Source organism: Erigeron canadensis, unplaced genomic scaffold (genome assembly GCF_010389155.1).
Source record: "Erigeron canadensis isolate Cc75 unplaced genomic scaffold, C_canadensis_v1 Conyza_canadensis_unscaffolded:19, whole genome shotgun sequence".
NCBI classification, from domain to species: domain Eukaryota; kingdom Viridiplantae; phylum Streptophyta; class Magnoliopsida; order Asterales; family Asteraceae; genus Erigeron; species Erigeron canadensis.
In genome coordinates, this window is record NW_025215592.1 from 21,968 (window position 1) to 38,601 (window position 16,634).

Consider the following 16,634-nt stretch of genomic DNA (forward strand, 5'->3'; position numbering starts at 1 on the left):
TTAATCAAAATGAAGCCTCTTTTATGTATATAATATTATTACCATAACAAATTACAAACGTCATGATCATCATCCATCTAAGAAGTTACAACAACACACTAATTAGAAAACGTGACCAAGTATTAATTAATTAACTAAGCAACTTTTAAGTGAGGATCAACATCAATCCTCGCAACACCTTGTTGAGCCACTTTCGCCACATCAACTTGACCAACTACCGCCCCCTCGTTCTCTCTAGCGACCCGCTCTTCCTCCTCTTCACTCACATAATTCGGGTCCTTCTCATCCATTACTTCCGGACCCGGGTCCAACTCATCATCAATCATTCCACCCGGTCCATCCCACGTGTACTTGCCACCCCGACCGCCTTTCGACTGTTTCTCGAGCGGTATCCCGTCTCTCGGGTGACGGTCCAACCGGTGCAAGCCTTTGTCTATGAGCTTTTTTTCTATGTGTTTGAGTGTGTCAGGGTTGTGAGTTTGTACTTCGGTTTTTTCTACTACTTTTCTTCCTTCTTCATTTGCGCTTACTGCTCGAAACGTCACCGTTTCAGGCTTGTCGTCGATTTGCTTTGCTTTTTGCATTTTGTAATCAAAATAAAAAATAAGTATATATTGGGGTTTGATATATACGAGTAATTTTTTGGATATGATAATGAATGGTTTATTGTGTGTGGTTTTATAAGGGGTTGGACAGAGGACGAGAAAGTGCTGGAAGAAGTATGTATCGTGGTGCTGGAATGTTCTGCCACATTTTGGGTTTTTCGCCACGTGTCCGGTAAGACTAAATAATAAGATACGAAACTTATTTTTAAAAGATAAAACCGACCATGGTCTTAAAGTTTTCAGGAGTACTACGTACCTGAGTTTTTAATTAACATTATCCATAAAATTATCTTAAAACTTTGACTAGTCTCAACGTGTCACAACGAAACGACTAGGCGAGATAAATGGTATAGTTGCTGGATTAAATTTATACGTCTTTTATACCATACGAGAGCAAGTATCCACGTATTGCTACGGTGAGATGGTGGGGTGATACCTAGGTCATAGAGTATGATAGGTTATAGGAGTTGATATGTCATAGAGTATGATAGTCAAATGCCTTAGTCGTACGGGTTCCGCCCTCGGATTTAAAAATTTGTCGAAAGTATAGCGAATGACATCTCTAATGAAAGAGCATGATATTTTAAGAACACTCATACAATTTTTATAATTTATCGATGTACGGTTTTTGAGATAAAAGATTTTGAATGAATTGGAATAATAAATGATTTATGAAGGAGAGAGAGAAAAAAGATGATTGGTTGAGATTTGAGGAGAGAGAAAGAGTATTATAGTTATTTTAAATAAATATAGAATAGATAGAAAGAATATTTTAGAGAAGTACTTAAAATCAATATTGAAAATTTCAAGTTCAATTTTAAAAATTTAGGAAAAATTTGCTTTATTATATAATATAAATATATATGAAATGAAATTGACATACAATATAGTTCAATTAATCAGTACTAGCTACTACCACTTAGTAATATTGGCACGGTAAAACGAAGGTCCTTTATATATGCGGCATCGGTCGATGAGGCAAAAAGAAAAATTGACTTGCTCATATAACACATCAATTGGAGTATTAAATTTCCGCCCATCAAGTATTAAATAGAAGGTATGTAACACTCGTTTATGTTAGAGCTTTCGTTTAGTTGCGATGATTGATCCGCGTCTTTAAAAGAAAAAATTGTGGCTATAATTGGGATAAAAAGAATATTCTTAATTAATGTAATGTCATTTTATAAAATAAAAAAAAGTTCTTAATGTAATTATTCATATTATGAGTCCAACTCCCACACGAGTATATTAGTACTAGTTAAGAAATAAACAAAACCTGAATTTCAAATTTATTACGAATATATATGTCACCAGGTCCTCCACAAGTCATCAAATCTCATGTATAAATTATACTATCTCATGTAGACGTACACATGCACATACTTCCCCTATAGTTTCATTACCATGGTGGCATCATATTCCACTTATCAAAGTTAGTACTATTGCAATATGATTGGGTTTAGCCCCGATGGCCATATAGAGGCATTATTGGCATTTCATGATCGAACTTTTAGTGCCGGAGAAGTAAATTCTTGTCCATTATCGATCATAACTGATCATGAGAGCATGAGAGATTTCAAAAAGTTGTCCTCGTGCCTTATATGTACCACTGTTGTGGCAACAATTGTTTCTTGATGTCCCACTTAAAGTCATGTATACCGTGATAATGATAACATTATTTTGATGACTCATAAAAATGTCAAATTATTTTTTAGGAAATACTAAATGCAGTCTTAAGGGCTGTATTTAACGTGCATAAAAATTTTGTATTTTTCATATTAAAAGTCCACCCTTTGAATTTTATGATAAATGTACAAATAATTTATGCACCTTAAAAGCTGTATTTAATAAACTCCTTTGTTTTTAAATAGTTTGAAGCCTTTATATCCCTGCCCACAATAACTTATTCATGTGTGACATTAACGATTCTAAATTGACACATCAATAAATGTATTGATACAAACAGTACTTATCTTCCCTCATTTCTTTACTTTTTTTATTTAACTTTGACAACAAAATACAAAAATCAAATTGAAACACATTCATAAAACAAAAATATTACATTATTAGCAATGAAATAATTTCGTATTATTAGAAAAGAGATATTAGTGCTTTTTGAATAGAGATCAAGATTCAATCATTAGCAATGAATATTTTGTATTATCTATACTCTTTTTTTAAAATTATCACACCTCTCTTTTTTTAAAATTTTTTTTTAAAAATAGTTACACAATAGTTACATACAAAATTACGAAATTACCCTTAATAAATACTCACTATGAACATAGTTTTTATAAATACTAAAATTGCTCTTAATGATATAATTACACTCTAAATGTTTATTTTAATAATTAACACTTTAAGCCTTAATCTTCTAAAAGTTTTCACTATTACAATTACATTAACTTACACCTTGACACCGCTACCACCACCAATAGTGCCATCACCGACACCACTAAACCGCCTTCCCACTACCGCCGCCGCATTACATGGGTACCATGCTCGTTATGTTAATGAGAAAGAGAAAAATATTGACGGTAGTTCGCAAGTAGGTTTCAAAATTTGTTCTATTAGAACCTTGCGAAGTCTATTATGCACCTTAGCATCACATAATTGCTTTTCCGTACGCATTTGTGTTTCAATCATTTAACTCCACGAACATCGCATGACAAGCGGTGTCAGTCAAATCGTCTTCTTCAAGTTTACATATTGTTTGTTCGTTGTCCTCCGCGATCATGTTGTGTAGCTCACAAGTGCACACGATTCATTGTATATTATTAATGTTATATGACCGTGTTGGGGTATTAATGATTTTTTGATAACCTTGAAGCATCCCAAATGCACGTTTAATATAACTTTTACAGTTTTTGGTATTGCTTGAACATCATGTTCTTGTTTCAATCCGCAAACGACGAATGGGACCCACCATCTCACTCTCACCTCCTGCTTTACGGAATGGACTCAACTGATCACGACCCAAGTAAAGAGCCCAAACGAACCCCCCTTGGCACGGGTCTTAATGAAAATTAATTGGTAAACTAAATAAAAGATTGTAGACATATCTTTGTGTGCATTTGAATATTATGATTTCCTAACATAAATGTTAGCAATAGTATCTTCGTTGGGTTTTAATGTGGTTGTATTATTTGTTTGCATATGAGCCGCACAGTTGTAGTAGTTGCAACAGTTTTTGTGTTTTGTGGGTTTTCGGAGACCAGCCCTTTAAAGCAACAAATGCAGACAGACACAACTAATGATGATAGAGAAATCAGTCAAATTACTAACGTATAAAACCAACAAAATAATACAAATAACAAATATTGGTTTAGCGATCCATCACTAATTTGTGACACTAATCAAATTTCGCATCAATTTGTATGAAGCCCATGTTGGCATGTAAATATATACTAACTAGCGCTCAGACCCGTCCGTTGGACGCGTATTCTCAAGATATATAAATCTTATAATAATTGTGAAACAAAAAGTGTATTACCATACGAAAGCTAAATAAGAAACTTAACATATAAAAAAAGTAACTCCATATAAATATTGATTCCAGTTTACCTTTTTTTTTCAACTTTAATTAAATAAAAAGAAAAATAAAAAGTGTGCGACCAGTATCGCAACTTAAATAATACAAACGCTAAAGAAAAAACGTATGAAAATTAACTTCATATAAATATTGATTCCAGTTTACCTTTTTTTTCCAACTTTAGTTAAATAAAAAGAGAAACAAAAAATGTAAAGTATATAATTTGAAAAATACATAATAATTCATCAACAAAAACTATCTCGAACGTTTTGATTTTCTTCGGGTTGTTCACAACACGGAGTCGTAGATGGTTAACATGTGTTAGCATATAAGATTTTTTTTATTAAAGATCGACCATTTTTTTATTAAATAAATATTTAAAAAAAATAGAGAATTAATAAGGATGGAGTATTAGGTTAAAAGAGGGGGGTTAAGGACTTAGGGTGCCAAGTGTACCACTAACCCCTTCATTTAGTTATATTATAGACTAGCTTCTCAAATGACTTGGCTCGTTTATTTTTTTTATTTATTTTGTGCTGAGTTTATTAAATGGCTAAATATATAAATGATGTCTGTATAAAGTAAATAGAAAATAGGTAATTACCGAATATATTAAGTTATTAATCATTAAATTTATTAAGGAAAAAGAAACAAGCCCTTAAATTTGGACTAACATTATATATTATATATATATATAATAAAGAAGGGAGCCTTAACCATACTGACGTCAACTATTTTATCTTTTTCTAATTATTATTATTATTTAAAACTATAGAGTATGCTTTTAGAGTTTGGTTTTTACCATTTAACTTTTAAATTTTTTTAACTTTAATCTAACATTTTTATACAAACTTAAGTATAGTTTACTTTTAAAGTTTTTAATTTTTATCAATTAATTTTTGGGAATTTAATTTAAGATTTCTAACTTTTGGTTTTTTCAACTTTGGCCACCTATTTTTTTACTTTCTACCTCTTATAGCAAACTATAAATGTCCAAACCTTTGAGTAATGCTAGATGTATGTTTGCATGACACGACGTTGATGTTGCCCGAATAAAAATTCTAGTTAATACTCGTAATAAGATAGAAGTACACAAGTTGGGTGTGCTCTGTAAATAATTCAAGTAGTCATCATTAGCAAGTTTTTCCAAGGTTGTTAGAAATTGAATATTTTAGATATAATTTGATTATTGCGTTTGTAAAATACTTATCGTTACAAATAATTACAACTAATTTTTAGTGTTTTTTACTTAAAAAAAACTACATTTTGCAAATAATTACAACTAATTTTTAGTGTTTTTTACTTAAAAAAAACTACATTTTGAAAAGGAAATATGTTTTCAAAAAGTCTATCATCTTAAACCCCTTTAGACCATCTCCGACGGGCCACTTGTCTGCCGAAGTGAAAAGGCTTTCGCGTCGGCTCTCAAAGTGCATGTGTTGAACCTGCGGCGTGAAAACGAACATGACGACTTCCATACGATGATTCACAACTATATGATTGAGTTAGTGTAAATTTAGGTATACGTACTTCATAATTACACAATACAGTGAGCCGCATTAAACATAACTTTAACTACTCATATCTAGGTGAGCATGCAATTACACAATGAGCCACTTTCAAACTATATATGTTTCTCTTGATTAAATTTTTAACTACTTGTTTGATACATTAATATGGAATGAAACAAAATGACCTATTTAGCTAGTTAACTATGTCAAGATTGTGACTTTTAGTAATATGGCAACGTTGTACTTGAGTTTTCAAACTTTTGTAAACATGTAAAATTACAAAGAAAACATTATGACATAAAGTTTCCACCTATATAAGCACATCCTCTCTCTCTCATTTAGCTCACCACATTCATTTTCCCCTCATTTTGGTCTTGTCGGTGGTCTATTTTTGTTTCTGCTTCTGTATTCAGAGTCTGAATACAGAAGCTGAGTCTGAATACAGAAGCTGAAAGTTTTTTTTTCCCATCATTATACACTTTGAAAGCATTTTTATAAAAAAATTCCATAAGTAGAACTGTTATTTCAGCTTTGAAACCAAATGGGTCAGTCTTAGAATCCACATTCTTTGCTTTTTGTACAATATACATCCAACCCAAGCTTAGAAAACAGAGGATCCTCTGTTTTTAGTCTTTTCTTCTTACTTTATTTTGTAAAAAAGAACGAAAAACAAAACAATGGCAAGCCTTTCAACAACGAGATTTCTTCCAAAATCGTTAACAGGTGTTCGAGATGACTTCGTTGGGCAAATGATGGTCATTTGGGCCCAAATCAAGGAGCCATTAGTAGTGCCAATTCTCACAGTACTTATGTACATCTGTCTTGGAATGTCTATTATGTTATTTGTAGAGAGGGTTTACATGGCATTTGTGATTCTTTACATAAAAATGCTTAGAAAAAAACCCGAAAAACGTTACAAATGGGAATCATTCAAAGATGATGTTGAATTGGGGAATTCTGTCTACCCTTTGGTCCTTATTCAAGTTCCAATGTATAATGAAAAAGAGGTTAATTTGTTTTCACTATATATTGCTCTCTTTTTGTTTTTAGTTTTGGTTTCTTTTGGTTTTCAATGTGTTTTTATTTTATTAAACAGGTTTATCAGCTTTCTATTGGTGCTGCATGTGGGCTTTCATGGCCATCTGATCGTATTGTGATACAAGTTCTTGATGATTCTACTGATCCATTGATCAAGGTTGATAAACTATTTGATTATGCGCGCATATACTATCAATTTCCCAAACCATGTGTTTTATATATATTTTTGAGAGTATAAAATCTTAAATCTTTGTTTTTTAGTTGAGGTACGATATTGATAGTTTCTTTGACCTGTCACATAGTCCCCTAGATCACATTTGATGTCGTAATAATTTGTTTTTTAACGATAAATGTTAGCTTTTGGTAGTTAGCTTTCCCAAAGTTAGTATACACATATATATGTCAATACGCACGAATGAACCTGGGACGTCCACACAGACAAAGCCTTCCACCTCCTCCTGAACCGCTAGACAAAGAGCTCATTGGCATAATGTCGTGATAATGACTTTATTATATGAAAATAATGATGTGTAGGTCTTGTGTAAACATGTCTAGTAGAGTCTCTTATTAGCTTTTAGAAAGTTATCACATGTTACTAGTGAGACTTACTTGACACTTGATCATATAACATGGTCTGTTAAACACAATAATAAATTGCGGTAGTTAGTTAGCATCAGGGGCGGTACTAAAGGGGCAAAGAGGTCCAATGCCCCTCCAAATTTAAATTTTGTCATGTATTTTTAAATTTTTCATAATTTTTTAAAAATTTATATAGGTTTTTAACATTTTGCCCCCTTTTAGATTTATTTTTCATAAGTTTTTTAAGTTTGTCCCATTTGGATTTTTTTCCTGGTACCGCCTCTGGTTAGCATGGTCATTTATTTGAGAGTACGGCTACAAAAATTACATTTTAAAGTAAATAATTACAGTACTTTTTTTGCTTAGTCTAATGTTCCAAAAGAGCAGTCGGAAGTTTTACCTTTTTAGAGGCCCTGGATTCAAATCTAGACAGTGATGTTTAAATATTATCTTTTGGATAACTAAATACTAACAACTAACTTTTACCGTTAAAAGCAAATTACTTTCTTCTTCTTCTTTAATAATATACTCGTAATATGGAACACGGTTAAATGTTGTTTTTACTTCACAAACTGTTATTAATAAAAAATAAAAATCAAGAGACTGATACTTTGTGTTATGGGCATGGATCAAATTGGAAAATCAGAGTATGGTGGAAATGGAGTGTCAAAAATGGGCAAGTAAAGGAATTAATATACGCTACCAAGTTAGGGACAATCGAAAAGGGTACAAAGCCGGGGCACTCAAAGAAGGTCTAAAGCATCGTTATGCCAACGAGTGCGACTATGTGGCCATTTTCGACGCTGATTTTCAACCCGAACCTGATTTTCTGTGGCGAACGATCCCATTTCTTCATCATAATTCGGAACTTGGCCTCGTGCAAGCTCGTTGGAAGTTTGGTAAGTATTCCTTTTAAACTTGACTTAATTTATTTGTCGCATATGTTTCTTTTTCAACACATGATATTGTTGTCTTAACCTGTGTTAATGAAAATCTTAATATTGATGGGCGTAAAAACATATTATTGTATTAAAATTTGTTACCTTCGGTTGGTATATGCATAAAGAGATTACGGTTGACAATCAGTTTTAGATTGTCCTTTTTTATTTTTTAACGAGGAGTTACTCGGACCAGTATAATATCCAAATGGGCCGACTGTGGACTTCGAACCTATGTTTCACTTGCTACACTCATTACCACCTTAAGAGAATAACAGATATTATTCTCGGTAATACTGTGATGAGGCTTTGAAATGAGACTTGAACCTAAAACTCTCTAGAAAATTAGCTTTATTTTGGTAGCTTAATATGGTTTAAGTATGGAATGATTTACTCATTCTTATAACAACGATACTAGCATGATATCCGTGTGTTGCGGCGGATACAATTGACATCACAAAATTATCAAATGTACATCTATTTTCCCTCAAATGGAGCATGTTTAAATTGTAATGCTATACATACACTAACAAGGGGTGGGTTCTGTTGTTCAAAGGGTAGGAAATAAAGAGGGTACAAGTGTAATTTTGCCATGTATAACTTTCAACATTTAAAATAGAGAGTGTTATTCTTTTTATAAAATAGTTAAGATAACCCAAACCGAACAATTATATTGCTTTAAACGCTGAAAATATGAACACCCTTAGAAGCGGCCCAATATGACTCGTCCTTTGCTCGTACATCATCCAAGGACGAGCAAACATCACTGGGTTCGGCTCGTCCTTGGTTCGTCTGTGTTGCTTGTCTCATGGGGACGAGTTTTATTATGCTTATTTTTTCTTTTTCTTTTTGAAATTTATAAGAGTAAAATTAAATAAGAGTTGAGTCCAAAACTAGTATTTAGTATTGGATTTGCTTAAAAAGATTAGTCTCTGGTAATGTGACGCTGACTAACACTAGTAATTGTAGGTGCTAATCCTTATTACTAGACAACTTCTTATGTCGAATCAATAAAATCTTTTATCAAATCTCGTTTACATAGATTAACATGTATAATAATATATTATGGTTTAGAGACTATTAAGTGGCTGGAATTGCAAATGAAGTCAACATCATTTGAAGTTTTATTAAAAAAACATCACTCTAAATCATAAAGTTAACGATCGAGGTCATGTCTAACAAATTCCATCCATAAATATATTTTAATAATTGCTTTAAAAAATTCCAACCATAGATAGCGTATTGTTGGAAATCATCATAATTATAATAGACAAATTTCTAGATTAAGTTTGTTATGATTTAATTATTAGCACAAGTCATAAGTCATTGACTTAGTTGACCTTTTGCGACTATATAACCATATAAGACCTTGACGTCTTTTGTTTCACTATATAAATAAATAAAGTTCTCATTTTAAATTCTAAAATACTAATATACCGGAGTACATTATTATGTCTTAGACATGAATCTATAAGGTTACCATTTCAAAAATGTTATGACTCCAATAACTTTTTAGATAAAGTAATCAATGAATATTTAATGAATATTTGATGAGAAATGACCAATTATAAATGTATACAGATATTATTTATTTATCTAATGGTTAAACAAACAACTATGGTATCTTATAAACTTATGAACTTAAAACGAATGATTTAATTAGTACATATAACTTGGAGGAACATATATTTTTTGGGGAAAAATGTTACGTGCTTTTGAGATTTTTAAAGCCCTTTAATTTATTTATTAAGGACTTTAAATTATCTAATTAAGTCATCAAATTTAGCATCGGTGACGATACCTAATTTTATTTGTTAAGGGTAATGATCAATCCTACTAAATTATTAGCCCAAAAATCCTCCTAATTAATAAGATTGTGACATGTGGAAAATCAGGGAGTGAGATTAGGAAAGAGAATTAGCGAATTCCATATGTTATCAAGTGAATATATTAGGATGATTTTTAGGAGGATTTATCATTTTCTGTTAAAAGGTATATATTGACGAGGACACTTCCAGAATTATGAAAAACGTGTGGAGACACTTGTAGTAGAGTTTGTTAAGTTGCAAATAGTCCCCACGTTTAATTATTAAACAGTGTTGTTAACTTCTTTAAGCCTTTGTCATTTGAGGAAAGAAAAAATGATTAGTTGCTCAAAATAAGCGGTTGACTCATTATATTAGTATGTCTTACCAATTTGACCATCATCGAACTTTACTAAAAGTAGTATTCTACGTTAGTGTTATATTAATTGCCACCATAACATAATAATGATGAATTTCTAAAACATAAAATATGAAAAAAGGTATTTTTTTTCATCATAAAAGTAACACAAAAGGTGAAATGAAAGAAATGTGGTTGTGAATGAAAGCTTTATGGTAGTTGTTGATGTTGGTGCACGACACAAAGGACGAAATTAGCCGCACATCTCTAGTGCTTTCATTTTCCAGTCTTAAGTGAGAGAGATGGTTTATTCAAATATAAATGTCGTTAGATATCAGTTATTTCTTAAATTATAAATTAAATATCAATGTCAAAATTAAACTCTGAAATTATAAAAAGACAACAACTTATATTTTTTTCACGAGAAAATTGTGTATAAAGATGTTATACATCCAATTTGAATAAAAACATTTTACATGTTAATTTTTTAATATTTTAAATATATTATTGGATCCTTATGTTTTTTATGTATTTAAAATTTGTATATAATGAGTTTTACATCCAAATTAAATATGTAATAGTTTATATTCACTATTTTATAGACGAATAAACCAATAACCTATTGGCAAGAGAGGTTGTTGAGTTTTAATTTTAGTTAGCTGTGTGACATGTTAGGAATAACACTACTTCTAGTAGGACACACTTGTCTTTTCATTCTAATATTGATTGTTAACATGTGCTTTGTTGGGGTACAAATTGAGTTTTCGGACCATTTTTACATCCCACTACATATACAATATAAATACACACCGACACAAGTTAATAGTTATTCAACATCCAAATTTATTATGCATTAGAAAAAAAAATTGTATGTATTCTTTTTCTCTTTTTTGAAAAAAAGTTTCATAAACTTTAATTAATATATACAATTGGCGGCCGATTTCACCGATTACCGGTTTTAGGTTATCTAGCAAATATGTACAATTAAATTGGGTTTTTTGTATTATTTTATGAGTTATTTAACTTTAAATAATTAAATAAATTTTTATTTGTCAAAGAGGGCATTATAGTAATACTCGTATCTTGTTAGAACTATAAACGGGGTTTCAAAATTCTTAAAATCACATATCGTTTTCCGAAAAACTGCACAAGGTTCTGGTTCATCGTCTGATCGGTCTAACCTGCCGGTCTGGTTCAGTTTCAATAACAATGACATATATGGTCATTTATATATCACCAATTGGGACCGGAACAATGACAATGACAAATTGGGCCTAAATACAGGGCACCAAAACAGAAACAGCAACTAAAACATCACTACTTATTTGAGTTTTTTTTTTTTACTTTTTCATGTGTAATTTTTTTGAGTTTTTTTTTAAAGAGGGTGAACAAAAAAATTCATCCAAATTACATGTATATATATTTATAAAGTAGTACTAATAAAAAAATAAACTAAGAATTACGAGTAATATCTATCACAAAAATCACTGCGGTATCTCAGATCGTTCCTGCGTTTCGGATATGAAGTTTCATTCGAAGCTTTAGACAAAGGTGCTATTGAGATATTGGGCCCTTATGGTATCTCGTACACATTCCGACGATTGGCCGAGCGAATAAGTCTAACTTCAAAGTGGATTTGTTATGTGTAACTAATTATTTTATATCATCTTTACAACAATATTATTGAAAGATATAAATACGTACTGAATTGCACACTGCAACGGTCCAGAGACCAGTCAAGTTAGTAATGATGATTTTAGTGAGAATTATTACACAACCGACACAATTTGGTCATTTATAAGCGAATTCACAATAAATTAGATAACATCATATCGTTTTCGACGACTAGTTTGTTGAAAATGACCCTTTTTGTGATATGTACTTTTCAGCAAATTAGATATTCAATTGACATGGTTTGTGATTGAATTAATTAATTAGTCGTTTATTGGTCTAAGGGGATATATGAAGGTATCATTTCGTTGGTTAATAAAAAAAAATACATAGTTACTTCAATTATTTGCAGGTGTAAAATGGGCTAGGTAGTAGTATCACTTTAATTTATTACCAAATGGGACACAATTACGCAACGTATGCAATATATACAAACCCGACTGACTTGACTAAATTAGGTATTAGAGATGCACTAGTTTCCATCATTTAAATTTGAATTCACAATCAAATGCACATATAATAATGTAATTTTTTAATGTAGAATTGAAACAAATTAAACCATAATGATATACGGAGTAGTTGATTTTTATGTTGGCATATGATGTTGCAGTGAACGCTGATGAATGCTTAATGACAAGAATGCAAGAGATGTCACTTGACTACCATTTCAAAGTGGAACAAGAAGTTGGTTCTTCTACATATGCCTTCTTTGGCTTCAATGGTAATCAAAACTGTACCTCCAAATAACCATTGTTTTTCGATCTTAATTAGCATTGCACGATGTGCGCGTTTCACAGAGGGGAGTCTCAAGAGCTTTCAAGGCCTCAATAAGTGTGATTTTGAAAATAGGACTTATCGATTAATGAAATATGTGTTTAAAAAAAGGGTAAATGGGTGAGAACCCCATGGTCCTATGTACCATCTTGGTACCCAAAACGCACACTGCATAGACTTCATACCCGGTGAATCACCATTCTCATAGATGGAGCATAAGATATATTTCTCCACTTGCCTTTGACAAGGTTTGAACTTGTGCCCTTACAGTCTTCATCTTATGGACCCATTGGTCTCATGGTGGCAGTACCAGACGATCTATGATCAATTGGCACAAAATATGTGCTAATGTTTCACTGTAATAGAATTTAGAACATATTCGACTTATTTGCCTGCAAGTCGTCTGAAAAGTATATATGAGTTGATTTCAAACAGAAAAGTATGCTAAACAGAAAGATTTTTGAATCATAAACTTTATAGGGACTGCTGGAGTTTGGCGAATGGCTGCGATTAATGAAGCAGGGGGATGGAAAGCACGCACCACAGTTGAAGATATGGATTTGGCAGTGCGAGCTAGTCTTAAAGGATGGAAATTTTTGTACCTTGGTTCACTAAAGGTAGAACAACAAATTACTGTGAAAATATAAGAGCCACAATGGTAGACTTTGCATATACTATGTCTCGTCTTTTCATATACATTCAACCCCAATTGTTATTTCAAATGCAGGTTAAAAATGAATTGCCAAGTAATTATAAAGCCTACCGTTACCAACAACATCGTTGGTCTTGTGGTCCAGCAAACCTTTTCAGGAAAATGTTCTTCGAGATCATGAGAAACAAGGTATGATTATACAAATTCATTTTCTTTAAGACGTTATTTAATCAAATAACGAATAGCTTTCTGAATGATTTACCTGTTATCCATCCAGAGAGTGACATTGTGGAAGAAGCTATATGTGATGTATAATTTCTTCTTTGTAAGAAAGATTGTAGCTCATATTGTTACATATGTCTTCTATTGTGTCGTTCTGCCTGCAACCGTGATAGTACCTGAAGTCGAGATTCCTAGATGGGGTGCGGTATACATCCCAACCGTTATCACCATTCTAAATGCTGTCGGGACTCCCAGGTTTTTATTTATCGATTGCTAGTCATTTTGTTTGTTAAGGCAAATTGACACAAGGACTAATTTAATTTCTAATCATTTTACCATGATATGATGGTATGTTTGTCCTGATTTTTATTTGTCACTATGTAGGTCTTTTCATTTGTTGGTATTCTGGATTCTGTTTGAGAATGTCATGTCTCTCCATCGAACCAAGGCCACGTTCATCGGTCTTTTTGAGGCTCAAAGAGTGAACGAATGGGTCGTCACCGAGAAACATGGGGATGCTTCCAAGATTAAACCATCCACAAAACAGTTTAAAAAACCTCATTTCAGAATCGGTGAAAGGTACATTTTCGACATAAAACTCTTTACAAAATAAGAACTAAGCATAAATGAATGGAAAGATAAACTAGTGAGTCCATGAGACAATAAATTCAAAATCTAAAAAGTTTGGGGAATATTTTTTCTGTCCTTTTGGCAAATAAACTTTAAATTTCAACTAAATATACGCATTGTCATCGCCACATATAAAGTTGACTTTCAAAGTCAAAAAATAAGTTTATATTGTCATTAGTGACAACACTATATGTTGTCACCAGAAAACAAAAACGTCACCTCTTATAGTTATTCATGTAGTGCGTTCGTCTAAACAATGAGTATGTTGATCTCGACAGGCTTCATATGCTAGAGGTCGGCATGGGGTTTTTCTTGTTCGGGTGTGGTTGCTACGATCTTGCATTCGGGAAGTACGGCTACTTCATTTACTTGTATGTACAAGCTATGGCGTTCTTCATAATGGGGTTTGGTTATATTGGCACTCATGTTCCCAACTCTTAGACGACGGACATTCTTCACTCAACATCGTCACATTTTTATACATATTCATTTCCTTGCTTGTAGCCGTTTTGTCATTAGCTACACCATACAAGTGTTGTTGTTTGAGAACATACACTTCTCTAGTTCTCTTTTACTTCCTTTGCTTGTTAATTTTTTGTGTATATAAAAACAAATCAAAACCTGTCAGGTTTAAAATAATTGTCACAAAGTGGTAAATTTCTGTTGTATAAAAGAGGGATTTTAATAATTTTTCAATTTATCTATTGCCAAGTATTTCAAATTAAAGTTATTGGCATTGGCTACGATGTGAAACTGTTTTGGGCTTGGTCATGGTCTTGTGCATTTGTATAACTTCCTTCCTTCTACGTGCTTTTTTTAATTTTCAAAGTCTTTCCTTTATAAACTTTGACTTTAAATATTTTGATTTGTTTTATATAATATTTGATAAAAGTTATATGAATTGATTAAGTTTTAAATGTATTTTTTATTGATATAGTTATCATCAAATATTATATAACACCAATCAAAACATTTAAAGTCAAAGTTTATAAATAAAGACTTTGAAAATTCAAAATAAGACATATTAAGTGGGACGGAGGGAGTTCTGGTTCATCTAATCGAGTATTAGACTATTAATGTGTTACAAATTCTATGGGACTTTACAGAATTAGTTGACTACATGGAAATCACATAAGATTTCTCATTTGCTCAAAGAAAGGAAAAAAGGAATGCAACAAAATTATGTCAATTCTTCTATTAGAAAACGACAACAAATAATATGTAGCTCCTGCAATTGTCAATTTAAGTGGTGTTAAACTGTGTTAGTGAAATTTTAAAACCAAACACAGGATGTTGGAAGACCAATGTTTTAAAATCGGGTTATAGTGTTATACAGAGCTAACATGGCACCATACCAGGAGAAAGGCCCACATTGAAAATATAAAAGCCCAAGTATAATTTTATTTTTTTTATATTAGGCCTTAACCCAAGATAGTAAAAAGGCCCATGTCTAATTTATTTTTATTTTATTTTTAATATTAGGCCTTAACACATTATAGAATAAAACCCACAAGCAATCATTTCTCAAAATCCAAATATGAGATTTGAAGATTAAAAGTTATTGAGTTCTTTGCCTCTCTTAAATCTTCAGAAATAGAGTTGTCCTATCGTGTATGACACGAACGACACAGACATAATAAGAAACGAATTTGTAAACGCTAGATACAAACACGACATGATAATTAATGGTGTCAATTTTCTAAAACACGAACACAACATGATTTTTAAATGAAAAAAATTCAACTTTGTAGAAGATCGATACGCTGTTATCTTCAACCTATTAGTGATGTATCTTTTCTAACATATCCGAAACAAATTCAATTGATGTACAGTACAAGGACATATTTATGGTGTGTGTAATTGTGTGTGATATATATATATATATATATAAACTCATAAAACTGACAAAATTAGATAAGTGGTTAACATCGTTTTTTGTATAAACAAAGGTCAAGGTTTCCATCCTCATGTCTTGTAAGGCTGATGGCCCTTTTCTATATTAGACAAAATCTGAAAGCAGCTTCTCTGTACCGTCATGGTAGGGGCAAGGTTGTCTACATCTCAGTCTCCCCATATACATCGAGGCATTAATACTTAAAATCCGTAGAAGACGACATTTAGCGTTTACTTTTCTTCTTTTTATGTATATAAACTCGTAATATATTTTTTTTTGTTTTTTTCATTTCCTTCTTTGTTTGTCTTTTCATATAAGGATGTGACATTTTTTCCTTATTGATTGGTTTTTCAGATTTTTACACACTTTTTAAATTGGTGTCTTGGTGATATCCACTCAGTTAGAACCCCGCACACCACACATAA

The 16,634-nt window shown here is 31.8% G+C and overlaps 2 protein-coding genes across 2 annotated transcripts; one reads left to right on the top strand and one right to left on the bottom strand.

Moving 5' to 3' along the window:
• Positions 1-650, bottom strand: LOC122584268. Its single transcript, XM_043756482.1, has one exon. It carries the CDS (start codon positions 582-584, stop codon positions 135-137), a length of 450 nt encoding a protein of 149 aa, XP_043612417.1. The 5' UTR covers positions 585-650; the 3' UTR covers positions 1-134.
• A 5,420-nt stretch (positions 651-6,070) lies between these two features.
• Positions 6,071-15,011, top strand: LOC122584267 (glucomannan 4-beta-mannosyltransferase 9-like). The gene is made up of 9 exons (XM_043756481.1): positions 6,071-6,655; positions 6,745-6,843; positions 7,912-8,164; positions 12,648-12,758; positions 13,292-13,428; positions 13,539-13,652; positions 13,741-13,940; positions 14,070-14,264; positions 14,594-15,011. The coding sequence occupies exons 1-9, from the start codon at positions 6,326-6,328 to the stop codon at positions 14,754-14,756; spliced, it is 1,602 nt and encodes a 533-aa protein (XP_043612416.1). The 5' UTR covers positions 6,071-6,325; the 3' UTR covers positions 14,757-15,011.
• Positions 15,012-16,634: the final 1,623 nt, after the last annotated feature.